The sequence below is a fragment of the Thamnophis elegans genome, chromosome Z (assembly GCF_009769535.1).
Source record: "Thamnophis elegans isolate rThaEle1 chromosome Z, rThaEle1.pri, whole genome shotgun sequence".
Taxonomy (NCBI): domain Eukaryota; kingdom Metazoa; phylum Chordata; class Lepidosauria; order Squamata; family Colubridae; genus Thamnophis; species Thamnophis elegans.
Genome location: NC_045558.1, coordinates 144,830,986 through 144,856,837, shown reverse-complemented (window position 1 = coordinate 144,856,837; position 25,852 = coordinate 144,830,986). Strand labels below are relative to the sequence as shown.

General features: G+C 53.3%; 1 protein-coding gene across 4 annotated transcripts; it reads right to left on the bottom strand.

The window, feature by feature from the left end:
- Nucleotides 1–445: 445 nt before the first annotated feature.
- On the bottom strand, nucleotides 446–25,596 carry GIGYF1 (GRB10 interacting GYF protein 1). 4 transcript variants are annotated; one of them, XM_032237209.1, is made up of 28 exons: nucleotides 25,403–25,596; nucleotides 15,563–15,836; nucleotides 14,307–14,381; nucleotides 14,013–14,138; nucleotides 12,567–12,696; nucleotides 12,251–12,346; nucleotides 12,050–12,161; nucleotides 11,811–11,928; nucleotides 11,684–11,724; nucleotides 11,307–11,507; nucleotides 10,639–10,868; nucleotides 9,347–9,521; nucleotides 9,048–9,257; nucleotides 8,754–8,896; nucleotides 7,885–8,044; nucleotides 7,578–7,780; nucleotides 6,252–6,352; nucleotides 5,987–6,076; nucleotides 5,705–5,805; nucleotides 4,897–4,979; nucleotides 4,686–4,784; nucleotides 3,770–3,892; nucleotides 3,485–3,658; nucleotides 2,457–2,632; nucleotides 2,195–2,355; nucleotides 1,816–1,991; nucleotides 1,466–1,592; nucleotides 446–853 (listed from the first exon to the last, which is right to left on the bottom strand). In XM_032237209.1, the coding sequence occupies exons 4-28, from the start codon at nucleotides 14,045–14,047 to the stop codon at nucleotides 801–803; spliced, it is 3,318 nt and encodes a 1,105-aa protein (XP_032093100.1). In that variant the 5' UTR covers nucleotides 14,048–14,138; nucleotides 14,307–14,381; nucleotides 15,563–15,836; nucleotides 25,403–25,596; the 3' UTR covers nucleotides 446–800. The 4 variants fall into 4 exon arrangements, with proteins under 4 accessions (XP_032093100.1, XP_032093102.1, XP_032093101.1 ...); XM_032237211.1 differs by having other exon boundaries at nucleotides 4,692–4,784; XM_032237210.1 differs by having other exon boundaries at nucleotides 447–853; nucleotides 1,466–1,589.
- Nucleotides 25,597–25,852: the final 256 nt, after the last annotated feature.

The following is a 25,852-nucleotide window of genomic DNA, read 5'->3' as shown; positions in this document are numbered from 1 at the left end:
ATAGAAAATTGTGACGTCCAGGGTGGGGTGGAGAAAAGGAAAACGAGGAGGGAGGCTTTTTTTTTTTGTGCAATTTTCTTAAAAAAAAGAACTCGACAAAAACCAAAAACGAGGAAAAAAACAAAAAACTTCTTATAAAATGGCCTCTTTGTAAGAGAAAATATACTGTGCGGATCGAGAAGAGTCTGTAGAATATTTACACATCTGTTGTCTATAGTTATCCAAACAATTTTTTTTTATATATATAAAAAGATCCTTTTTCTAAGTGCATTTCTTCAAGTTTTTTTTTCTTTTATAAATCTTTTTTATATCAAGCTTCTGTGAAATTTACCATTCACATTTTTTTTTAAACATACGTGAAAAATAAGTGTTTTTTTTTAAAGATAAAACTTTTTGTAGGTTTTTCTTAAGCTTTTTTTTAAAAAAAAAATCTTTCGCAATTTCAAAAAAAAAATTTTTTTTTCCTTTTTTTTTCTCAATCTGTAACAAGTCACTGTAAAAAAAAAAACACCACCAAAGTTCGGATAAAGTGCATGGCAGAAAAAGAGGGCGTTGTTTAAGGTGCTTTTTTTAAGGAATGAAGTGCGCAACAGCCTTCCTTCCGGTCTGGCCTGGCCCAGCTGATCCTCGCGCTCACTCGCCGGGGGGGCCCGGACGGCCCCCAAAACCCTGCCTCGTGGTGGGGGGGTAGGCCCCTCCAGCAGGGCACTCTCAGCTGGAACTGAAATGGGTGAGATCAAGGCAGCAGCGGCAGGGTGGACGGGGGTCCCACGGCTGGAGGGAGGGAAGGAGGGAGGGGCTCAGTAGTCCTCCACCGTTTCCAGCTCGCTGGAGGCGCCATGAAGAGCGTAGCCTGCAAGGAAGGAGCGGAGCGTCTACCACAGCTCGACCCGGGACAAGCCCTTGCGGGACGAGTTAAGACTATTACGTAAGAAATCTTGTCCCAAAGCAAGGACAAAATTGAAATTGCAAATTGCAAAAACTAAAATAAAGTTTTCACTCATCATCTTCATTTAACGAGCCCATCATCCCTTGCGGGGGTGGAGTCTGGGCGACTGAATGGAGCTAGAAGAGTGTTTACTGGCCGGGTGCCTGCCCTGTTGCCAGGGCGGAGTTTTGTTCAGCAGATATATTCTCACGGTGCCGAGAGAGAAATATCGGGCTCTACCTAGGACTGAACTCACAGCCTCCTGATTGTGAGGTGAGAGTTTCCCCTCTAGGCTGATGCATCACTCCTAAAATAGTTCTTAAAGCTACTTTAAATAATTAAACGGAACCGTTGGGTCATCCCGTTGTCCTGTGGCGAGGAGGGAAGCGCCTGACAGAGGGAGCAGCTGCTCCGCCATCCCCCAGTGCCAGGAGGGCAGAGCTAGGCCACCACTTGCTCCTCCCAACCAAGCGCCCCTACCCCTCCCCCCCCCAAGTTCCCCGGAAGCATCCGTGTCCCAGCCCTCTCCTCACTCACCCAGGATGCTGGGGTCTGCATGCAGCATCACGGGGCGCCTCTTGATCTTCACGGCTTGGCTGTTCTCAAAAGATGGCGGTTTGGGGCTGTGGTTGGCCGGGAAGAGCGACTGCCACGAGGCCTCCTGTTGGGTAGGGGGAGCAAAGGGAGAGAAGCTGCAAGGTGGGGCCTGGTGTCCTTGGAGCGGCCTGAAGGCCAGGAGGAGAAAGGGCCGGCAGGGCAGGTGCCCATCCAAAGGGGCAGAGCTGCCTCAGATCCGCAGACGGACCCACCCGAAGAAAACCACTGCTGGGGGAAGCACACCTGCGTCCCCCCCCACCTTCCTGTGCCCCCTGGCAGGCGCCTCTCACCTGCTGCTGCTGCTGCTGCTGTTGTCGCTGCTGATTGGCTCTCTGCTTGGCACGGCGCTCTAGGAACTGTTTTGCAAACTCTTTGGCTTCCAGGGTGTCTCCCAGGCAGGAGCGGATGCAGTCATGGACGTCGTAGGGCGACTCCATCTCCTTCAGGAAAGCAACCACGGTGGGCACTGGGGGGGGGAGAGGATTGGGGGGGGGACACAAGGCAACTGCTCTTTACACCGGCTGGGGAGTCACCCTCCCCAGGAGAGACACCCCCCCTCTGTGGCTTTGAACGAGGCCTCCCTCCCGAATCACGTAAGCCTCCCATCGGATCCGCCCGCAGACCCCTCCCCCTTGGAGACCCCCCCTTCCCCTCCCCCCCCCAAGGTACCATCGAGGCTGCTGGAAGCGTTGAGGGCGTGCAGCATCTGCTCGCACCACTGGGTGAAGCCGTCCTGGGCAGGTTTATGGATGCCCTGCAGCAGCTTCAGGAGCTTCTCCTCCTCGTCGGTTTTCTTCCTGCTCTGCCGGCTGGAGATGGAGTAGGCGTCCCTGGGAGAGGGAGACAGGGATGGGGGGGAGGGAGAGAATGAGTGAGGGGGGGGGCAACTCCGCTGTCCCCACCCCCACCCCTCCCGTGGAGACCAACTCACCCTAGGGAGGGGCTGCTCCGGCTATTCCTCAAGCCCAGGTTGCGGCCGAGGGGCCCGGGGCCCTTCATGCTCTCCTCCCAGAGGCCGAGGGGGGCGGCCTTCTCGTGGCCCCCCCACAGCGAACCCACGTCTGAAGCCCACTGAGAGGAGAGGCTGCTCAGACCGTGTCCGCCGTGCTAGCAGGGCAGGAAAGAGGAAAGGGGTCACCAAGAGCTTTTGGGGAGCGTCAACCGAGGGGGGAAAAAAACTGTTGGGACCCCTAAAGCAGGAAGCCCAATGGGGAGTCTCTCCAGGCCCTGAAACGGTTCCTTTCCTTAAAGCACGGTCCCTTCCCAGCACACACCCGCTAGGTAAAGGGCGGGGGCTGTCCTCGGGTGCAAGCCCCCCCCCACCAAAGGTCCCCTTTGTCAGGCCTGCAGCCATCTTTTCTTGTGGGTCTTCGGCCTGCCACACTGTCTACTATTCTACGATGCTTTTTCTATGGTGGGGAAATGGGATTGTACGGAGTTAGACGCTAGGTAGCCATAACAACATTCTTTCTAGAAAACCAAGGTCGTCCTTTCTGTTTGCACCTCTGCACCTGGATGGAACTGGATGGGTGGAAACTGCCAGCATGGAGTGGGAGATTGGACCGTGGGATGGACTTGTGGGTGGGTGGGGTTGCAAGATCTTGAACTTCCAACTGGGTGGGGAGAACCGGGAAGCTTTCGGATTCGGGTTTCCCCAGATGTGCCAACATGGCTCTCTTCATAAATTGGGAACTTGGAGCAATACTTTGCCTCGGACTCTGATTTAATTTTGGATGCTATCTGGAACCCTGACATTCTTGACCTGGGGGGGAGGGGGCTGCAAGCAGGAGCAAGGGGGTGGGTGGTGTGAGAGTAGGCCAGGAGACCGGGGGGGGGGGGGGGGGGAAGCCTGGTGCTGACTCAGAGGGTGGGTGGGCTGGTTTCCTTCTCAGAGGAGCTGCAGGGAAACCCCTCCTCCCGCTCCCTGAAAGCCGGTCTGCTCGTCCAGGGGTCGCTCACCGCTCGCTGCTGACCCCGGGGTTGGGCCGGCTTCTGCAGGTGCCTGTCGCTCTCCTGCTGCAACTCCAGCAGGGCCTTCAGGGAGGGGCTCTGCTTGGCCAGGCCCCCCCAGAGGGGCTGCGTGTTCTGCTGTTGCTGCTGCAGGAGCTTCTGCAGTATTTCCTGGTGGCGGCACTGGGGGAGAGAGAGAGAGAGATGGGCAAGGGTCTCCGGCGCTCATCCCACCCCTCTGCCCAAGGCCCCTAGGGGGAGGGTGGGGGGGAGGCCGGAGGGGGCCGGGCTCACCTCCTCCCGAAGTTCCCTGCAGGTCCGACTGTCTCCCAGCTTCTGCAGGTCGGCCAGGCTGAAGCTGCTCTGCCCGGAAGAGGCGTTGACGGACTGCTGGCCCCACGAGGAAGAGGAGGGCAGCTGAAGGGAGGAAGGCCAGACTGCTCATGGCCGGGCAGACTCCCCCCCCTTCCCCCTCCCTCCCCAAAGAAGCCACTACCCAGGCGGGAATCTTCCCGGGTGGTCCCTGGTGCTCTCAGAAGGGCTTTGTTTTCTCGCAGACATTTCACGACCCAGCTAGGGAACGTCATCAGTGCTAGGAGGTAAGGAGGGGGGGGGTTGCTGCTCTCATTTCCATTCTAGGGCCTCCCCCTGTCTGTGTGGGCCCTCTCTCACCAGCCAGCCCCCCACAGGCTCCCATGAAGGAGATCTGCATCCTGTGCAGAAGAGACAATCCACCCGCCGAAAAAGGGAACAAAGAGGCCAAAACGCACACACACACACGCACCAGCAATCAGACCAAAATTAACACCAGACCAACAATCAAGGAAACTGCCCAGGAACCAACTGAGACCACCCAGGGGAAGCCAGCAGAATATAAAGCAAGAGCAGCCTCCACTCCTTTCTAGCACTGATGAGGTTCCCTAGCTGGGTCATGAAACGTCTGCAAGGAAACTTCCAAGCTCCGAGACCCCCAAGGACCCCACAGTCATCATTCTCCTCCTCCTCCCAAGCCCTCCTCCCTTCTAGCACAGATGATGTTACCTAGTCAGGTAATAAAACAAGGACCCCCAAGGACCCCTCAGTTCAACCCTGAGCTACAAAGGTTCTCCTTTAGAGGTACCCCCCTCCCCCTGGGCCGGAATGGGCCCCACACGCAGACCCTCCCTCCTCCTCCCCATCCCCTCTCAGCCGTGGGCCGCCCGGCACTTGCCCTTGCCTGTTTGCGCCGGTAGAGCTCCTCCTCTTCGCGCCGCTTCCGTTCGTCCTCGTCCCGCTTCGCCCTGAGTTCAGCCCCTCGGCGCTCTTGCAGCTGAAGGAGAGGGGGACAGGGGGGGGTCACCGGGGGTGGGGGGAGGCCCTTCCCGGCTACCCCCTTCTGAGGGCCACTCCGGGAATGTTGGGGGGGGAGTGAATCAACTCACTTTATGTTGTAGTTGAAGTTGTTCTAAGATCGGACCCTGAGTTGAAGAATTAATTGGAATATCCCACAAACTGGCTTCACCGCCTGGAGGAGAAATCGAAGTTACCCAGGAAGGGAACGAGAGAGAGAACGAGAGAGAATGAGAGAATGAGAGAGAATGAGAGAGAGAGAATGAGAGAATGAGAGAGAATGAGAGAGAGAATGAGAAGAGAGAGAACGAGGAGAGAATGAGAGAAAGATAACGCGAGAACAAGAGAGAGAACAAGAGAATGAGAGAGAACAAGAGAGAACGAGAATGAGAGAGAACGAGAATGAGAGAAAGAGCGAATGAGAGAACAAGAGAGAATGAGAGAGAACGAGAAGAGAGAGAGAGAGAACGAGGAGAGAATGAGAGAAAGGTAACGCGAGAGAACAAGAGAGAGAACGAGAGAATGAGAGAACAAGAGAACGAGAACAGAGAACAAGAGAGAATGAGAGAGAACAAAAGAGAAGAGAACAAGAGAGGGAATGAGATAGAGAGAACGAGAGAGAACATAAGAGAGAGCTTTCATCCTGAGCCCCACTTCCTCCCTCTGTCCACGTCTTCCCCTCTAGAAGAGCCGGTTACAAGGGCTCTGCCCCCCCACCCCCGTGGGGACACGAGGGTCCTACCCAGAGAGGACCCCAAAGCCCAGCAGCCTTCCTTTCCTCCGTCTGCCAGCCCTGCTGGTCCAGGCGAGGGACTCCAGCTGTGACCATTTGGGGATCCCAGGACGCAACCCCCCCTCCCCCGGTCAAGCAGGTTTCCCTCCCCCCCGCCCGTCAGCGACCTGCTTGCGATGAGGCTGAGGTATGTGTGTCCCAGAGGGACCCAGTGTCTGGCACAGATATGGATCGGTTCATGGAGGGGATCATGCCCTGCTCCCCGGCTCTGGAAGAGAAGCGAGAAGGCGGGAGGGATAAAAGCTGCCTAGGCCCCCAAATGTCGCCCCCCTCCCCGCAGGTACGGCTTCCCTGTCCCTCAATTGCAACTCCTCCTCAGAGGAAGCCCCCCCCACCGATTAGAGGTCCTACAGGGAGTCCACCTGGGGAGGGGGCTGCAGGGGCCTCACCTGGGCTTGAGAGCCTGCAGCTGCTGGAGGAAGGTGCTCAGATCCCCCGACGCCACCTTCTGCTGGGCGGCACACTGGGAGTATTGCCGGCTGCAAGAGCAAGGCAGAGTAGCCAGGCGGGGGTCCCACAGGCCACATTTCCCCCCAGAAAGACCCGCGCTTGCTGCAGGCTCCTCTGCTCCCTCCCCCTGGCCCACCTGGGGCAGCCCCGGGGTGCACTTTCTCCCTGGCGTGGGGGGGGTGAGGTGGGGGTGGAGAGGGGTACCTGTTGACGAGCTGAAGCAGCTGCTGTTGCTGGAGCTGTTGGTAGATGGCGGCGGCCGCCAGTTCCTGCTGCTTCTTCAGGCGCTCCTGGTCCAGGTTCCCCTGGAGGGGCGAGAGGAGGGGGTCACCTACCCCCTGCATGAAGACAGGACCCTGGAGCTCCCTGCAAGGGACCCTGGAGCCCCCTCCCCACGCGAGCCAAGGCAGGACCAAAGAAATGCCATGCTGCTTCAATGCCCCACTTCCATTGGTTGGGGGGTGGGGTGGGGGAGATTGCTCTAAACGAAGGGGGCCATCGAGTCCCCCACTGGCTTCAATGAAGAGCAGACTACATAAACCAGGGGTGTCCAACCTTGCAACTTTAAAGGCTTGTGGACTCCCAGAATTCCCCAGCTGGCTCTTCCCCCCATTCCCCACTTTGCCCAAGTCAAGATATATTATGTCAACCACATTCCCACTTTCTATTAAGAAAGTGGCAGTATTGAAAATGGGATAAACAGTCTGGCTGTGTTGGGTCTTCTCCTATCCGTGCTGAATTCTGGGAAACCCCTGCCAGCTGGGGAATTCTGGGAGTCGAAGTCCACAAGTCTTAAAACTGCCAAGCTCGGATATCCTCAATGCATAGAATCTCACGCGGGTCGCATGGGCCACGCCCACCCCAGCTCCGCCAAGGGGAAAACCGCCGTGAAACATCCCGCAAGGGTGGCATGACCCAGCGGGTTCGCCATCCTTGTGATCTAGGGCAGTGTTTTTCAACCTTTTTTGTGCAAAGGCACACTTTTTTCATGAAAAAAATCACGAGGCACGCCACCATTAGAAAATGTTAAAAAAAATTAACTCTGTGCCTATATAGACTATATATAAAGTAATTTTCCCATGGCACACCTTACACTATGTCACGGCACACTAGTGTGCCGCGGCACAGTGGTTGAAAAACACTGATCTAGGAGACCCCTGGGGATTGGCATCCTTTGGCACGGCTTCTCCTAGTTTTTTAAAACAATAACTTTACAGCAGGGGGTTCAACCTGGGCACATTAACAAAACTCCCCAAATTCTCTCTTTTTTTTTTTTACTTTGCTGAAGTCAAGATATATTATGTTTACCACGTTCCCACCATCTATGAAGAAAGCTACCCTCATTAAAAAAAAAAAAAAAACCCAATAAAGCTGTTTGGCCACATTTGTTCTTGTCCGACCGGGGCTGAATTCTGTTCAGCCCTTGATGGCTGGGGGATTCTGGGAGTTGGAGTCCACGCACCGTAAAGCTGCCACCCACAACATAAAATTGCCAAACGAGGGACCCGGAAAAGCAGGCCAGGCGCCTACCTGCTCCCGCCCAGCCCTCCCCCAGCCTACGCTCACCAGCAACGGTGGGGGGGATGGACCGGGCGCAAAAGGCACTCTTCCCCACATCTTGATCACTTCTCCGAGCGGCTGGAAGCCCTCGTCACAGCCCCGCTTCACCAAGAGCGACATGGCAAAATAGCCGGCCTGGAACCACTCGGCCATCTCTTGGGTGGTGAAGGGTCCTGGTGGGGGGGGGAGAGAGAGAGAGAGGAAGGGGCCCGTGAGTGAGCCCCAGAGCCAGCCCTTTCCAGCCCCCAGGGCTCAGGGGGAGGGGAGGGGGGCGCACCTTGGATCTCCCCTTGGGGGTCCTTGTAGAACCACTTCATGGCTGCTTCGTGGGAGAGGGGCAAGGCGGCTGCCGTGTTGCGGTGCTCGGGGATGGCCTGGCCGAAGTGCTCCTCCTCCAGGGAGCTGTCCTGCAGGGAGGCCACCATCTTCTCTGCTTCCTGGAGGCAGAAGGGGACGAGGGGCAGGATGAGGGTCCCAGAGGCCACCACTGCCTCTGGGGACGAAGCCCGCAAAGACAAGGCTGGGGGAGGCCCAAGGGGAGAGCCATTCAGGTAGTCCTCGATTTACGACCACTTACGGCCAGTTAGGACAGAGTCGCAAAAGGGGACTTATGACCTGGATCTTAAGTCCCGACAGTCACCCCGCGGGGACCCGCCCTGTGGGCGACAAGCCGTAAAATGGGAGAAACCCCACTTAACAAATCCCTCACTTAGTAACCTCAATTTTGGCTTCAATTATGGCCGTTGTAGTGAGGACTCCCTGCAATTGAGGCGAGGGGTCTGGCCGGGGTGCCCCAATCCAAAGCAGAACAGGCGACCCACCAGAGAAGTGGATCCTGGCTACCTCCACCCCTTAAGGCCTTGCTTTATTATTTTTGTTATTAACTTATTTGATTACTTTTAAATTTAATTCATATTTTGATGCTGCCTGTCTCCCTTGCAAGGTGACTTAGAGGAAAGGGGGGGGGGTCTTAAAATTACTTGGGCCCCCCTGGCATCACCAACAGCCCCAGCAAACCCCCCCTGCAGGATGCCAGGCCAAGGCCCCTCCCTCCTGGCATAGGAGAGGAGGCGAGAGAGCGCCCTCTGCTGGCAAATCCCATGGCCACCCTTGGAGAGCCACCCTCACCCAGGAGAGCATCCTTACCTGCTGCAGGTGCTTCATCCCGTCCTCATCCTCGTTGTCGCCCACCGTGAATTCGGCAGCAGGAGCAGCAGGCGGGGCCACGGGGAGGGGAGAGAGGGCGGCAGGGGTGGGCTGGGCTGGGCAGCCGAGAGGGCCCGGGTCCCCTGGGGAGGCGCAGAGCGAGAGGGTTTCAGAGCACAGGTGGCCCCTCCGTTGGGCTCCAGAGCCCCCCCCTTCCGCCCAACCTGTGCCAGCCCCTCCCACGGGCAGGAGATGCGACGCCTGCTCAGCCCCCCTTTTGCCAGGGCCACCTACCATCCAGGGCCTCTGCCTCCGGGTTGCCACAGGGCAGCAGCGCCAGCTTCTCTGCTTTGGAAGAGTTCCCCGGCACAAGGGTTTCACAGTTGCTGGCGGTGGCGTTGGTGGTGGCGGCAAGAGGGACGAAGGGAGGGCTGGGCTGCCAGGGGGTGCCCGGGGGAGCCGGCAGCTTCCTTTCCTCTGGGCCAGGCCGGGAGTCCTTTTGATCTGGGGGGGGGGAGGGAAGGGCTCAGCTTCCAAACCCCCAGGGGCTGCCCTCTGCCCCCAGCCCCCGCCGGCCCTCTCCTTGCCCTCACCTCTCTCTGCCCTCTCCACAGTGGTGGGGCTGATGGGCACCTCCCTGCTGGCCCTGGGGTTGCCCTCCGTGGCCTCTGGGGGCTGCTCCTCCTGCTCCTCCTCCTCCTCTTGCTCCTCCGGCAGCGGCTGGAAACTCAGCTCCTGCTCCTCCGACAACAGCTCTTTGGGGCTCTTCTGCAGAAGGGGGGCAAGGAGATCCTCAGAGGGATGTCACACCACAAGCTCGGCCTGCCTGCTTCACAAGCCCCCCCCCCCCCAAGCTACCCAACCGTAAGCTAAATCCACACAAGACCAAGTACTCAAGGCATTGCCTGTGTGTCAAGGACAGGGGTGAAATTCTACTGGTTCGAACTGGTTCGCCCAAACAAGTAGTACATAAATGCTATTGGTTCACCCGAACAAGTAGTTAAAAAATGCTTCCGGTTCGTCTGAACAAGTAGTTAAAAAAGTGCTACCAGTTCGCCTGAACAAGTAGTAAATAATGCATACCGGTTCGCCTGAACAAGTATTAAAAAAAATGCTACCAGTTCGCCTGAACAAGTAGTAAATAATGCTACCAGTTTGCCTGAACAAGTAGTAAATAATGCTACCAGTTTGCCTGAACAAGTAATCAAAAAATGCATACCGGTTTGTCTGAACAAGTAGTAAAAAAAATGCTACTGGTTCGCCTGAACAAGTAATCAAAAAATGCATACCGGTTCGCCTGAACAAGTAGTAAAAAAAATGCTACCGGTTCGTCTGAACAAGAAGAAAAGAAAATGCTACCGGTTCGCCTGAACAAGTAGTAAAAAAAAATGCTACCGGTTCGCCTGAACAAGTAGTTAAAAATGCTACCGGTTCGCCTGAACAAGTAATCAAAAAATGCTACCGGTTCGTCTGAACAAGTAGTTAAAAATGCTTCCAGTTCACCTGAACAAGTAATCAAAAAATGCTACCGGTTGGCCTGAACAAGTAGTTAAAAAATGCTACCGGTTCGTCTGAACAAGTAGTTAAAAATGCTTCCGGTTCACCTGAACAAGTAGTAAAAAAAATGCTACCGGTTGGCCTGAACAAGAAGTAAAGAAAATGCTACCGGTTCACCTGAACCGGTAGAATTTTTTACCACCGGTTTGGTTCCGATGATCAGCTGTCTGACGATCAGCTGTGCCGCACAATTTTTTACTACCAGTTTAGGCGAACCAGTAGTTCCGACAATCAGCACCATTTGGTGAGCATCTGTGCAAAAAGTGAAACAATGGCAGACATCAGAGCATTTCACCCCTGGTTAAGAAGAAGGGGGGGCAGCCCCTACCTTGAGGGACATGAATGCCCCTGAGGAGTCAAAGGTGCCCATCTCCTCTTCCTCATCCTCCAGGCACCACTCGGGCAGCCCGTCCTTCTCCTCCTCAAAGCTGTCACTGCTCTGCCGATGGCGACGTCCCCCCCGCGGCTCCTCCTCACGCTCTCGGAAGTCGAAGTCAAACTTCCGCCGCCGCCCGTCCCCGCCGTGCTCCCGCCAGCCGGCCGAACGAGGCCCTCCATCTGGGGGGAGGGAGAAGTTTGTTGAGACTGCAGGTAGTCCTTGACCTACGATCGTTTCTGCCATCAAGCGAGTTTTGCCCCACTTTACGACCGTGCTTGCCACAATTCTTAAGTGAATCCTTGTCATGGATAAGTTAGTAACCCAGTCGTTAAGTGAATCCACCTTCCCCATCAACTCTGTTTGTCACAAGTTCGCAAAAGGAGAATCATGTGCAAGCCCTCAAAAAATTGAGTCCGTTGCCAAGTGCTTTAATTTGGATCACGTGACCATGGGATGGTGCAAACCATCATAAGTGTGGAAAACGATCGTAAGTATTTTTTCGGTGCTTTTGAACTTCGAACGGTCACTAAACAAACTGTTGAAATTTGAGGACTGCCTGTATCGGCTGAAGGGTCTGTCCCTTTGGGAGCCCCAAGGAGACGCCACGGGCAGCTCACCTGGGCTGGCCGACCGCCAGCGCTCGCTCTCTCGCCGGGACCCCCCGCTCTGCCGCCAGCTTCCTCCTGACCCGCCCCCCGCGCTGCCGCCGCCCTCTCCCTCCTCCTCGTGCTCCTCACGCAGCGTGCGCCAGTTGTCGCTGTCCGAGCGGGCAAAGTCTTTGCGGCTGGGGGGAGCCCCCTCCTCAAAGGGGGCACGGGCTAAGAAAGAGAGCAGCCGTCACCCCTCCCCCTTGGCAGAGACGGCCGCCTCCCCCAAGGACACAAAGTGGCCGAACGACCCTCCAGCCCCAACGGGAACCCCCCCACCCTCCTCTCTACAGCCTCCTGGGGGGGGAGAAGCACCCGGGTGGGTGTCTCCTCTGCCCCACACGTACCTCCTTCCCGCCGGATGGGCTTCTCAAACCGCCGATCCCCTCTGCGGGAAAAGGAGAGCATCAGGGTGTGGAACAGGCAGGCCAGCCCCACTGTGTCCCCGTCCAAAGTTCTGCCCCTACTACGCACCGGTCATCCCAACTCTGGCTGCGGTGGATTTCGCGGACCCCTCCTCGGCCAAAGGCTGCGCCTTCCGCCTCCTCGATGCTTCTTTGGTAAAAACCGCTCTCGCCTCGCCCGCGGCCTGCTATTTTCGAGGAGGGGGCAGACAGGAGGCGCGTCACAGAGGCAGGCCGCTGCCCCTTATGGAAAGGGGGAGAAGGCCCAGCCCTTGGGGTCTGCCGCCACCTCCCCCAAAGCCTCCTTACCTCGGCTCCGCGTGCTGCCTCTTCCACGGGAGACCCCCGCGGGGGCCACCCCGGCCCCCTTTCCCATCAGCCTCAGCACGGCCACGCTGTTGACGGACATGGAGAAATTCCGCTGCAGGAGGCCAAAGAGGAGAGGAAGAGGTGAGGAAGGGAAGGGCCAGGCCCTCGTCCTCCTCCCAGGGCACCAGCCCCCACACTCACCTGCTCTTCTTCGGTCAACGGGACCAACGCCAGGGGCTGCAGAGGCTCCTCCTCCAGGATGGCGGAGAATTCACGGTCTTGGATTTCGTCAGGGACCTGCCAGGAGGACGGGGGGGAGCAGAACCTCGTGTGACCAAAGGGGTCTCCAAACTCCGAAACTTTACGACTTGTGGACTTCAACTCCCAGAATTCCTCATCCAGCCACGGTCCCTCTGTGTGCCCTCTTGGCACCCGCACTCTGCCCATTCGGCTTCCTCAGGGGTGCCCCTCCTGAGACAGGCTCGGTCTCCGAGCACCTATAGATTCCCAGGCTCACCTTATTGTCTTTGACGTAAAGTGCTAGCATCTCTTCCCGCCCGTATCGGTACTCGGCTAGTTTGTACTTTGGCATGGCAGGGGAGGATGGCGGGGAAGCCACGCTGCCTCCACTGGAGAGTGCGCGAAGCCTGCGGGAGCAGAAGGCCGGCATGAGACTAGAGCGGAGGAGGAGGAGGAGGTGGAGTGAGCGGCCAGATTTGCCCAGCTCGGAATTTGGCAGCAGGGGGCAAGGTGGCATGGCAAGGCGAGACAGGGGGCAGCCAGAAGGTTTGAGGGACAGAAGGGCCCCTTCAGGGACTCAGGACTCCTGGCCAGGTAGCAGAAGAGGAAAAGGGGAGAGGGAAAGAAATCCTAAAATGAATTTAAGGCGAATTTACGTGTCCCACAATAACGTGGCAGGATCCAACCGGAGTGGGTGCCTGGGACCAGAGGTTGAATCTTCCGAGCTTTTGGACTTCAGGGGAAACTTCCTGACAGTGAGGACAATTAGCCAGTGGAACTGCTTGCCACCAGAAATCATGGCCGCTCCGTCCCTGGAGGCCTTGCAGGAGAGACTGGAGAGTTCCTTGTCTGAGATGGTAGAGGGTCTCCTTCCTGTTAGGGGGCTGGACTAGAAGACCTCCAAGGTCCCTTCCCGCTCTATTCTATTTTAGCCCATCCTCTTTTTTTTCCCTTTGCAATTCAAGATTTATTATTTTAATACAAATTATACATAATATTGTAGGAACCAAGTGTTGTCTTTTCTTTTTACATAGTCCATTTTACATCATAGTTTTGTTTTCACTTTCATCCAAATTATTCCCTTCTACTCTTTTCACCTTTATACTTATTTTTCTTACTACATAAACAATCTCTTCAATTGCCCCTTCGAAGTTACATCAAATTTCCATTTCTTCTTTTCTCCATTTATATATTTTGCTATAAACAATATATATCTTCTAGTTCAATTTAAACATAGAGAGTGTTTCTTTCAATTTCTCTACAATGAACAATATGCTACAGTTTCTTTATTTCTTTATTAGTTACCTAACAATAACAATTTTACTACTATTCTCTTGGGTCTACTAATGAAACTCTTTTCTTCCTCTTTTAACCATTTTTCTCTTTGGCTCTCAAAAATTCCACTCTCAATTCCTTTTCTCCTTCTCCTTTCCCCTAACTTTTTCTTTTTCCTATTTTTGTAGTTATTGTATCTTTTCTTCAAGAGTGTTTACTTTTATTATTCTAGCAAACTAGGGAAACTTCTTTCGTAATAGTCCAGAAGTTTGGAAGAATAAAACTTTGGTTCCGGGGGACCGACTCTGGTTGGATCCTGCAAAGACAGGGCCCTCCAGAAAATCTTCTGCCACTTCCATTTCCCTTGGGGCCCTGGATCTCCTGCGCCACCCCCTCCCTGCTGCCCTCTTTCTGTCGGGGCTGTGCCCCCCTTCATTGCCCCACTCACCATTCCGGCCCGAAGTTCAGCATCTCGGCGGCCATCCTCCTGTCTTGGGGCGGCTCTCTGGCCGGCTAAGACGTCCTTCCTCAACGCCCCGCTGAGACCCCCAACAGCCCAAGCGACAGTGGAGAGCTTCAAGGGAAAGGCAGAGGGGTTGCTACCGCCACTCCCCATTTCTCGAGGGACCCCAGGGGGGAAGGGGGGGGGACAGCCTGCTCCCTGTGGGAAGAGCCCGCCGCTCCGGCGGAGGGGAGAATGGCCCGTCCTTAAGGAGGGGGGGGGGCTGCCCTCCTGATGTACCTTAAAACTCAGCTGTGATTTTTTCCCTCCGGCTGGGTGTGCGTGCGTGGGGGTGTTATGAAACCCCCAAGGAGCCTACAAAAGAGGAAAGGACACCAATGGGCGATGCCAGATGGGGGGGGAGCAAAACAAGCCAGAGGGTTTGCGGGCTGCCCTTCCTTCCACCAGACCCATCCTGCAGGTGCCTTCTGGGGGCCAAGCATTGGCAGAGACCCATCACTGGAAGGTTGGTTGTTTTTGAAAGAAGCGTTGCGTGATTTAGGCCACTGCCCTGGAGTCAGGGTGGCACCGGCAGCGCCACCTGAGCCCCGCCCGGCTGATAATTCACTTATGACCTTTTTTTTATTCCCAGAGCTATTTTTAACTGGCAAGCGACCGATGGCTTATCTCAAAAACGGAAAAAAAAGACAGAGAGACCAAAATAAATCATGCTGGTTTTCCCCAAGTTACGCCTCTGCTTGGCCCCCGAGGGCACCTGCGGGCCTGGTACCTGGGGTCCCTAGCGGCAGTGGGGGCTGCTCCCAGCCTGCACCCTCCTCTCCCCAGCGTCTCGGTACGGGTGGTCCTCACAACCGTTCATTTAGGGGCCGGAGTCACAAGGGAAAGTCGCTGAGAAAAAAGTGACTTAGGACTGTTTTTCACGCTTAATGACGGTTTGCGGGGTGGCTATGGCCACGCGATCAACATTTGGGCACTTGGCGATGGCTTCGCATTTACGACGGTCGCTGGGTTACACGATCCCCCTTTTGTGACCTTCTGACAAGCCAAGTCAACGGGGGGAAGCCGGATCCGCTTAACGACAGTGCGAGACTCACTTGAAGTGCAGCGCTTCACTTAATAAGGGGTGGCAAGAAAGGGCGTGATTTACTTAACAACCGCTTCACTTATAGCAGTGTTTCTCAACCTTGGCCACTTGAAGATGTCCGGACTTCAACTCCCAGCATTCCCCAGCCAGCATTCGCTGGCTGGGGAATGCTGGGAGTTGAAGTCCGGACATCTTCAAGTGGCCAAGGTTGAGAAACACTGACTTATAGGAACACATTTTGGGCTTCATTGTGGTCGTAAGTCGAGGACCGCCTGTATCCCAACATCCTATGGTCTTTGGAATTACTGGCTGCCCCCTCCCCACATGCCCCATTGATTGAGGGAGGGGGGAGGGATATATCCCAGGACTGAAGCCGCTGCTGAGTGCAGCTGCTCCGTGGAAGCGACCGTCATAATCTCAGGCCCCCTCTGACCCAGACCTGGCCACTCACCTGAGGGAGCCCGTGCGCAGGTGCTGCCCCTTGGCAGGAGGAGGAGGAGGAGGGAAGCTGGCAGAAAGAGCAAGGGAAGGAAGGGAGGAAGGAAGGAAGGAGGGATGGAGGCAGGGAGGGAGGGAGGGTCAGCCTCCTCCTCCTCCCTCAGCAGGCACGATCCCACCGAAGCGGCTTCCGCAGCCTGGGGTGGCCGGAGAAGAAAGCGGTTTGGCTTGGCCGCCCCCACCCCAAGGACGAAGCCCGGCGGCTTGACTCCTGTCACCGCAGCACTCTGGAAAAGAGGAGAGGCTGGCGTTAAAACGGCAGACGGACACCTGCCTTAGAAGGCTGGGGAGAGCCGAAGGGGAGGGAACCCCCCCCCCCTGTTTCTCAAGAGCAGCCACTTTCTCAAGGCGGCAAACGAAGGAAATCCTCCTTCCTATTTTCCTAACAACAGCCCTGCGAGGTGGGGAGGTGACTGGCCCAGAGTCACCCTGCTGGCTTAAGGCAGGACTGGAACTCCCCGTCTCCTGGTGATTGGCCCAAAATCACCCAGTTGGCTTTCATAGCTAAGGCAGGACTGGAACTCCCAACCTCCCGGTGTCTAGCCCGGCGCTTGACCACTAGATCAAACGGGGCACCCTGAGGGCATCTGCTCCAGAAGGAAGCAGAAGAGGCATTATCTCCCTGCCCCTTGCCATCTTTAAAAGCTTCCCTCTGCCCTGGCAGAAATATTTTCAATTTTATTTCTAAATGCTGGATCACCACTGGCAGAGAGAGAGAACAGACCAAATCTCCACCTTGGAAGTGGCTCAGTGGTTGAGACGCTGAGCTTATCGATCAGAAAGGTCGGCGGTTCGAATCCCTAGTATAGGTCTCCTGCGTGAGCAGGGGGTTGGACTAGATGACCTCCAAGGTCCCTTCCAACTCCGTCACGGTCCTTCTGAGAGACATAATTTCCTGGCAGAACGATTAACCAGTGGAATGGCTAGCCCAACTGGAGAATTTTTACCAAGAAATTGGACAACCCTTTGTCTGAAATGTTAAGTTTCCTGCTTGAGCAGGGGGTTGGGCTAGAAGACCTCCAAGGGTCCCTTCCAGCTCTTGCTATTTGGAGCTGTGGTGTTGCAGTGCTTGGAATGCAGGCTGACTCTGCCAACTGCCAGCAGTTTGATTCTCACCGGGCTCAAGGCTGACTCAGCCTTCCGTCCTTCCTTCCCAGGTCGCTAAAAGGAGGACCCAGATTGTTTGGCGGGGGGGGGGGGCTGATAGGCTGACTCTGTAAAGCCCTACGAAGCGGTGCAGAAGCCTCTTGCTCTTCCGTTAACTGGAGCAATGTGCCAGAGAAAATTTAAATCTGAAGAAACGCAACTTCAGCCGACTGACTCCCCATAGCCTGGAGCCCACTTCTGCCTCCCTCCCACTGCAGGGCCAAAGGAGGAACAGGGCACCACGGAGGGCACCGGGGCACGAGAGGCAGGCAGGCGGGTCTTGCAAGGAAGGCCAGCCCCAAGTCCTGCCCCATCGTTTCAAAAGCGAGACGTTAGGCAATTTTCCTGGCAGGCCCTTCCAAGCGTTTCCTCCTTCGGCTCAGAAGCCAGAGGCCCTGGCTGCCCCCACCATCTTCTTCCTCCGCCTAACCCACAGGGATGCCTTCCCCCCCTGCTCTAACCACTCTGCTTCCGCCGCCACAGAAGTCTAGGATTCGAGGATCCTGCGTCACGATGATACGGACGTGCGGTCTCCATGCTCCGAGACCGCAGCCGGTACTTTTGCCGCTGGGTGGTCCAATCGGACCTAAACCGTCCCGCAGAGACGGTGAACAGGAAGAATATGTCTTGCTGACCTCAGGGACATCGCAAAGTCCCTGATCGATGCGAGAGAAGTTCTTCAAGCCAGCGACAAAAAATCCAGCCAAGGCTGACGAAGTCGGGGCGGCTCCAAAACGGAAGGATACGAAAAGAGAAAGTGTTTCTAGTTGGTGAGGAACTTTTACTGTTTTAAAAAGAGTGCCTATAAAAAACTTAAAATTAATTTAAATTGGAGAACAGAAGAATCAAGCGGCAGAATTAAATTTGGAATGGTTTTGGACAGTGGTTATCTTATTTTTTAAATGCTATCTTCATGGATGGAATTTATGCAAGCCTTTTAAAACGAATGGATTAAGTTTTCTTCATCTATTTTTTCTTTTATTATTCTCTGTAACCTATGGTCTAAAATTTTCCTCTTTCATTACTGTGGGTGTTTTTCTAACCCATTTAAAAATTGGACTCTTTTTTCTAACTTGAAATACAAAAAAGATACAAAAGAAATAAGGAAATTTGCAACAATAACACTGCTACTCGGAGGCTGGAAGATTTGTATATTGGAGTTTGTGTATTGGAAATGGAACACTTTTTTTCCTTCACTGATTGTTTTGGCTTGGCACTACAAGGTCTCACTGCTTGGTTATAGAGAGTGGTAAGAGGGGAAGCATACAGATGTCCCTTTGAAGTATATCTTTAACCAGAGAAAAGTGAAAACAAAACGTTTCTGTGGATCTATGTTTAATTTTATTAACCTTCCAACCTAGAGCAGCTGCGTTTGTTATCTGGAGAGAATGGCACAAGTTCAAAAGCAAACAGAAATCTTAAGCTTGCAAAAGATATTTTCAGAAATACAGAAATTATCAAATACATATGAGAGGATAGAGAAGAAGCTGGAAGTCTTAGAGCATATAACAGCAAAATATGATGAAGAAGTTGAGGATGTTTATTGAATGGAAAACGTGATGATTAAAACTCAAAAAATCAAAGTGGAAAATGAATATAAAGAGATTACATTTGCTGATATTTATGGCAATTGGTTTGTCTCTGAAAATGGAAAGAGTGGAATACTGAAAAAGGAATTAAATGGAGGGGAAATTTATCCCAGAGGGCAAGATACAGAAGAAGAAAAAACCAAAGAATCTATGGATTTAAAGAGAGAAATTTTATTAGCAATAGCATTGATAACACTACTGACAATCAAAGAAAAGCTGACTAAGGAAACAGAAGAAGGGCATCAAGATTATATGAGAGATCTTATAAGCAAGGGGTTGCTAAGAGGAGTCCATACAAAGTTGATCAACGAGATGATTAGAGGACTGGCACCACAAATGGCAGAAGATATGAGACTATTTTCCTATTGGAAAGATACAGGTTGATAGATGGAAGAATATAATTTAAAACTAGTTAAACTTAGTGAAATTTATTGACAATAGATACAGTTTAAATAAATAATTGATAATGTTACTAATGTATACAATGTGTAGTGTTATGATGAGTATAATTGGATATGAATACTGAATGGTACCCATGTAAGGAAGATTAGAAATCCCTTTGGATTATACATAAAGGTAAAAAAAAAGAACCAAGTTAGAGTTAAAATTTTGATTATTAGGGGGAAAATGTTATGATACAGGATATAGTCAAAGGAGGGATAAGAATAACAATGCATATATAGATATGGGTATAACATAAGGAAACTGGATGTAAACTTTAAACAGCAATTTGGAAAGGAGGATTAGAAAACTTTGTTATTAAATATCATGGATGTTTAGCTAGAATAGGACATAAGGATTTAGTGTTAGTGGAAGATTTTAGAAATAGTAATTGAAAGGCCAGTATGTGATTATGTATTAAATGTTGTTATATTTTATGATGGACACTTAAACAATTATAGTCAAATGAAAATGGAGATATGATGATGGTGACATGTATAAATATTTGAGTTAAAATGCTTGAGTTAATATGAATTGTGTTTGATGACTGTGGAAGAGATGCACAAAAGTCCTTTTGTAACCATCTGATACACTTTCTACAGCATGTAAAGAAGGATGCTGTGTTTGTTTTAAATTAAAAATAAATAAATAAATAAATAAAAAGAAGATTAGGATTGGGGAAAGAAGGAAGCAGCTGTTCTGGTGGCTACAGAGATCTGGATTCCTGAGCAAGGAGCAACATCCCAGAAGAGAGCCTGGCACTGGCACGAGGGCAAGAGAAGGACGGAAGCCTTCAGCAAAAGGAGGCTTATGCCATCCTTTCTTCTGAATGAAGACACTCTAGGACAGGGGTCCCCAACCTTTCGGACCTCAGGGACCACTAAATTCATAATTTTAAATCCTGCGGACCACTAATATGATCTGCCTAATGACCGTCTGGGTGGGCGTGGCTGGGTGGGCATGGCCAACTTGATGTCACTCAGCTTTTACTCGGCCCTCCCAGCCACTCCTCGCTTGCCTCCCCCCGGGCTCCTTAGGGCCCCAACCGGAAGCAGCTGCTGGAGCTAAGCAGCCCCCAGGAGAAAGAGTTGGCAAAACAGCTCAGTTCAAATTGGATCTGGCCGAGAAGGAGGCTCAGCAGAAGCACCTCACTGAGGACTACGAGCATGGGCTTTCCAAGCAGAGGGAAGACCTGCGGGAGTGCAAGGCCAGGTACGGGCACCTGGAGGCTCAGCGGGCTGAGGTGGTCAGCCAGTTCCAGGCCATGATGCTGTCCCACTGGAACGAGGCCCTCCGGCTCTTTGCCACTTCCCTGCAGCCTTCGCCCAAAGCCTCACATCCAGGAGGCCAAAGCAGACCTCGTCGGAATTTCTGCCCCCCTCCGACCCCCACAAAGAGACCCCGAAGGGGGAGACTCTCTGCAGCAACACAAGCATTCATTGCATGTATCCGTCCCAGGGGCCGTAGTCTGAGGATCCCTGATTGAGTGCAATATAAAAAAATGCAAATCGTTTTTCTGCGGACCGCCAAAATATTCTCACGGACCACCAATTGGTGACCGCTGCTCCAGGACAGTGTTACTCAACGTTGGCAGTTTTAAGACTTGTGGACTTCAACTCCCAGAATTCCCCAGCCAGCTTGTTATGGGATACCTTTTGTTACGGCCAACTATCTACCTGGCCCCACAGTCAGAATGCCAGGATGTTCTCCTAACGTCCATAGACTGAACACACCTGCCAGAAGAGCCCAGCCACCAAGGAAAGACCGGGAGCAAAGGTGAGGACATACAGACTCATGGGGCGGGAAGGGGGACCTCAGAGGTCTTCTAGGCCAACCCCCTGGACAAGGCAGGAGACGACCTCATATCATCCCAGTCAAAAGGTTTGTCCTGTTTTTGTCCAGGACCCACAACTCAACAACAACCTGCAGCACCCCTGCAGGCGGCCCCATCCTGGCTGAGCAAAACAACCCAGGATTTCTGGAACACTACAAAATATCCAGGACTCTTCTGCCAGAAGAAGGCGACGGAATTGCAAGGGAGAGACTTCCATCGGCAGCCTTCCTTGGGGAGCCAAATGTGGGGATAATTCATACGGAGCAACTATCAACCCTGAGACTGGAGCACAAATTATCTGCCTACACAGCAGAACTTCTCAGTTGTTATACACTTTTAACGTACAAAGAGCGCTTGAAGGAGCACGGCCTGTGCAGCCTAAAGCAGAGAAGGCTAAGTGGAGATCCGACCAAGCGTTTCCCCCAATAGCCGAGGGGCCGTCCCAGGGAAGCAGGTCCCCCAGTTAGGTCCTACCTGGTGGGGAACTCTGGGAGTTGAAGTCCCCAAGTCTTAAAGGGGCTAAGGACGGAGAACCCCTGCTGGATTGCACAGACTGGGCAATCTGGGTTTGAGAGGATTGTGAGGAGGAATCCCCCAGGCACGAAAGGGGATCTGTGAAATAGACATTAGTTCTTTTGCCCTGGAGAACCTCTCCATTCCTGTGAATCTTTAACTGGGGGGGGGGGCAGCCCCCTCCAGTTTCATGGGGAAAAGAACCACCAACCAATTTTTGGGACTTCTGGCATCTTTGGGAGTTGAAGTCCACAGCTGCCTACGGCAGCATCCACTACAGGAATTTAACAAACCACCATTGGTGTTACGTGTCCCAGCTCCAAGCACCCTCACTTCTGGTGTCACAGAAAACCCACCCTTCCCCATTGGGCAACTTTTGACTCTCGCTGGCATAACACCTTAGCTGCCTAGATCTTAAATTCTTAAAAACAGATTTACCTGACTGAGCTACAAAAATAAAAATAACACACGCACACACACCTGCGTGTTTTAGTCCCTCCTGATTCAAAGCCGTATTTGTGGAGGCACTGAAGTACCTCAAAAAGAAACTGTTCTCTTGACACTTCCTTCTCCCACTCAGGAACCCTCAGTTTAAATCGAGAAATAAATTAAGCACCTCTCTCCCTTTCTACCAGCTATCACCTGTCTCAGGTAATTGGGCCCAAAGCACTTTTCAGTTCAGGAGAATTCCTGGTCATTTCCTCCTTGCAACAGTGATCCGCAGCTTCCACACATATCCACCTATCAACAAGCATGGAGGGGACACTTCCCTGGGTTGACAATTTTGTAAGGCACACAAGTGCCCATGATGGCCCAAATACCAAAGAATTATCCTACACCTGAATTCAAAACGGAAGGCAGCCGCCCAACAGATACGGCTGACAACTTTCGGCAAATCAAACTTCGACAAAGATTCTCCGTCCTCCAGGTCAAGTGTGATTTTTATTTCAGAAAAGGCAGCTGAACTGATTAGCAATAGCCAAGTCATCCCAACTGTCAATAACTGTCCTTCCATCTCTGACACCACACCCAGTGCAACTGATGACGCTTCCAGGATAGGAAGAGAAATGTTTTTTTTCTCCTCCTCCCTCCCTCCTCAAAAGATCAGTCCAGTTACTTTTCTGGAAATAAAAACCACTTCTGACATTCTGCAAATCACCCTCGTATCTTTTCCACGGCCACAGCCGAACATGTAACCTGGTTTTCTTCCTCATATACTGGATATAGTGGAATACTGAAAGCAATTCCTGAGCGTAAGCAGAGGACAATTTTTTTTTTAGAAAGGATTCTACAGAGAAAGGCTCAGCGTGCATAACCAAAAAGGCATCCACATTATTAGCAGATCCTGAATATTTTTATATAGACCTTTCATTCAAAACTCAGAATAGTGATGCTACAAATCCACACACACACATGCCGGTAATTTAACAAACCTACACACACACACACATCCAACTTTTTAGTCTCTTGGGAGTCCATTAAGACCTGACATTTCCCTGTGGTGCAGGGATAGGGCTGCAGAGACAGAAAGTATGGTAAGAGGGCAAGTGGAGTTTGCTTCCCGGGTCATTCTAACAGCACAATCAACGCACAGGAATGTTATCATTTTATGGTTTTAATGCTTGATAATGCTGCTTTATATTTATGGCTCTCGTTGTGGATACGAACCACCCAGAGTTGCTTAAGATGGGTGGGGTGGGGGAGACCCACACACGCACATTTAAAATAAATACATCTTGCACAACCATTTGTTCTATCTTAAATGCATGGGAATTAGGCGTGAAAGGAAGCCGTAGGAAAGCAGAGGCTGAAGTAATCTGGGTTTCGCCTGGTGCTTAAGAAATAAATGAGAGACCCCAAAGGGTGTCCCCCCCCCCTCCAACATCACAGCCACCTCTGCCTTCCTCAGAGGAAGATCTAAGGGCAAAGCCTCCCACCCTCCAAGCATCCATTCCCCGACTCTACAAGCCAGATGGATAAAAATCAGCAGGTGAAACGAAACAGAACTGAAACTTTAAAAAAAAAAAAACCACCATGCAGGTCATTTAATGCCCGTTGAAAAAGTGGCTTAGGACCAGGGACTCACGATTATGACAGTCGCAACGTCCCAAAGTCACTTGATTCCCGCTTGCGACCTTCCGGCGAGCAAAGTCAAAGGGGAAGCCACCCTCGCTTTGCGACCAGGTTACTAACGTTGACAGCTGCAGCGAATCACTTAACAACGGTGGCGAGGAAGGTGGTAAAACGGTGCGGAACCCACTTAGCTGTCTCACTTAGCAGCAGCAGTGCGGGGCTCAACTGTGGTCGTTAAGTTGAAGACTACCTGTACTATAATTCTGTTTCCAGAACAACCAAATCTCATTGCCAACCTGATAAAACTACATGAGCACCCTGAGAAAGGGGAACAGAAAAAGAGTTGGAGGTCTAGATGAACTCCTAGCTGTGTGTGAGAGAGAGGGGGGGGAGGGAGAGACCCCCCCCAGCCCACCCTTTCCCCAATCAATGAATCAATGAATGAATCAGAAGAGCGCTGGAAGGGACCTAGTCTGACCCCCTGTACCATTTCAGACAAGTGACTGTCCAGACTCTTCTTTAAAAACCTCCAGTGATGGAGCACACATAACTCATTCCATTAGTTGATCTGGGATTATAGACTATCAGAGCTGCAAGGGACCTGGGAGGTCTTCTAGTCCAGCCCCCTGCTCAACCACGAGACCCTACCCCATTCCAGACCAAGGGTTGCCTAATCCAGTGTTTCTCAACCTTGGCAACTTGAAGATGTCTGGACTTCAACTCCCAGAATTCCCCAGCAGTGGTTAGGACAGTGTTTCTCAACCTTGTCAACTTGAAGATGTCTGGACTTCAAGTTGCCAAGGTTGAGAAACACTGGCCTAATCTCTTCTTAAAAGCCTCCACTGATGGAGCCGCCGCATCTTCTGGAGGGGAGCTGGTTCCCGCTGCAGAGGACCCCCCCTTCCAGGGTCCATGTTTACCCTCCACGTTCAAACCCAGGTCATGCCCCTGACCGGCTGGCAATCATTAGCCACTGGCCTTTGAACCTCCCCCCTCCACTAAGCCAACATCTCAGAGCAGCAGCATCAGGCCGGCAAACTTGGGCTTAGGTGAAGCCAGGTCAGCACCAGCATCCGAGGTGCTGACCTCGGATCGGAGCCGAGGTGGCACAGTGGTTAGGGTGCAGTACTGCAGGCCACTTCAGCTGACTGCTATCTGCAGTTCGGCTGTTCAAATCTCACCGGCTCAAGGTTGACTCAGCCTTCCATCCTTCCGAGGTGGGTGAAATGAGGACCCGGATTGTTGTTGGGGGCGATATGCTGACTCTGTAAACCGCTTAGAGAGGGGTGGTATATACGAAGTGGTATATAAGTCTAACTGCTATTGCTATTGCTATCATCTATCTATCTATCTATCTATCTATCTATCTATCTATCTATCTATCTATCTATCTATCTATCTATCATCTATCGGATTGTTGGGGGCGATATGCTGACTCTGTAAACCCCTTAGAGAGGGCTGAAAGCCCTACGAAGCGGTATATAAGTCTAACTGCTGCTACTGCTATCCCTTGAAATTGGGGGGGTGGGGGGGAGAGAAGAAGGGACCCTTTTCCCCCAGGAAACAAAAAGCACCATCCCAGGTTAACAATTATTGATCCATGCATCAAAAAATATTGCTTTTAACACACAACCCCCAAAGAAAGCGCTTTTTTCTTTCCTTTTGCAAAGCCCCCCCCCCCCAACCTCCCACCCTCTGCAGCCAGACCCCAAAACGTGGCCTGGAAAGAGGCGTGTCTTCCCCCCCCACCTCCATCCCATCCCTCCCCACCAATTGCATGCGGTCTATTAGGAGGGGCTGGGGGAGGAAAAAGGGGGTCCCCCCCCTCTCGCCCCCAATGCCCCCCCCACCAGGCTCCCCCCTCACCTTCCCAGGATGAGGGCGCTGCCCCTCCCCCCCAAAAGGCCCCTGCAGGGGGGGCCCAGCTTTGCCCCTCCCCCCCCACTGCGGCCACACCCCCCGCGGGGGGGAGGGGGGAAAGGGGGGGCGCCGCTCCCCACGGGCCACACGTGCGCGAAAGGCAGGGCCGTGCGGGCAGCGCAGCCCCGAGGCCGCCGCCGCCGCGTCCTCCTCCAGCGGGCCCGGAGAGGGAGGGAGGGGGGGGGCGCGGAGGGGGTTGGGGAGCCCCGGTTCCCATGACGACGCAGGCCTTCCCTCACCAGCACCACCACCACCACCACCCCGCGGCGCGCCTTACCCGGGTTGGTGGGCGAGGCGGCGGGGGCGAGGCAGCGGGGGGGGCGGGCCGGGGGGGGCCGAGGAGGAGGAGGAGGAGGAGAAAGAGGCCGCGACGGCTCTTCCAGGGCTCTGCGGCTCCGCGTCTCGCGCTCCTTCCTCCTCTCGCCGCTTGTTTGTGTTTGTAACCAAGATGGCCGCCCTCCTCCCGGTCACGTGACGCGGGCTCCCCCCTCCCCCCCGAAGGCGCGCGGGAGGGCGTCACGTGTGCCGGGAGGGGGACGTCGCTGGACGTGACCCCGCGCGCTTCCCGCACGTGATCCGCCCTCAGGCCTCGCCCCCTTTTCCCTCCTTTTTTTCTTTTTGGCCAGGCCCGTTTGAATGTCGTGACTCCTCCCCTCATCAGACTGCGCCGTCACGTGATACGGTCCCGCCCCCCGCGTCCCTTTTTTTTGGGGAGCCTGAGGTGAAG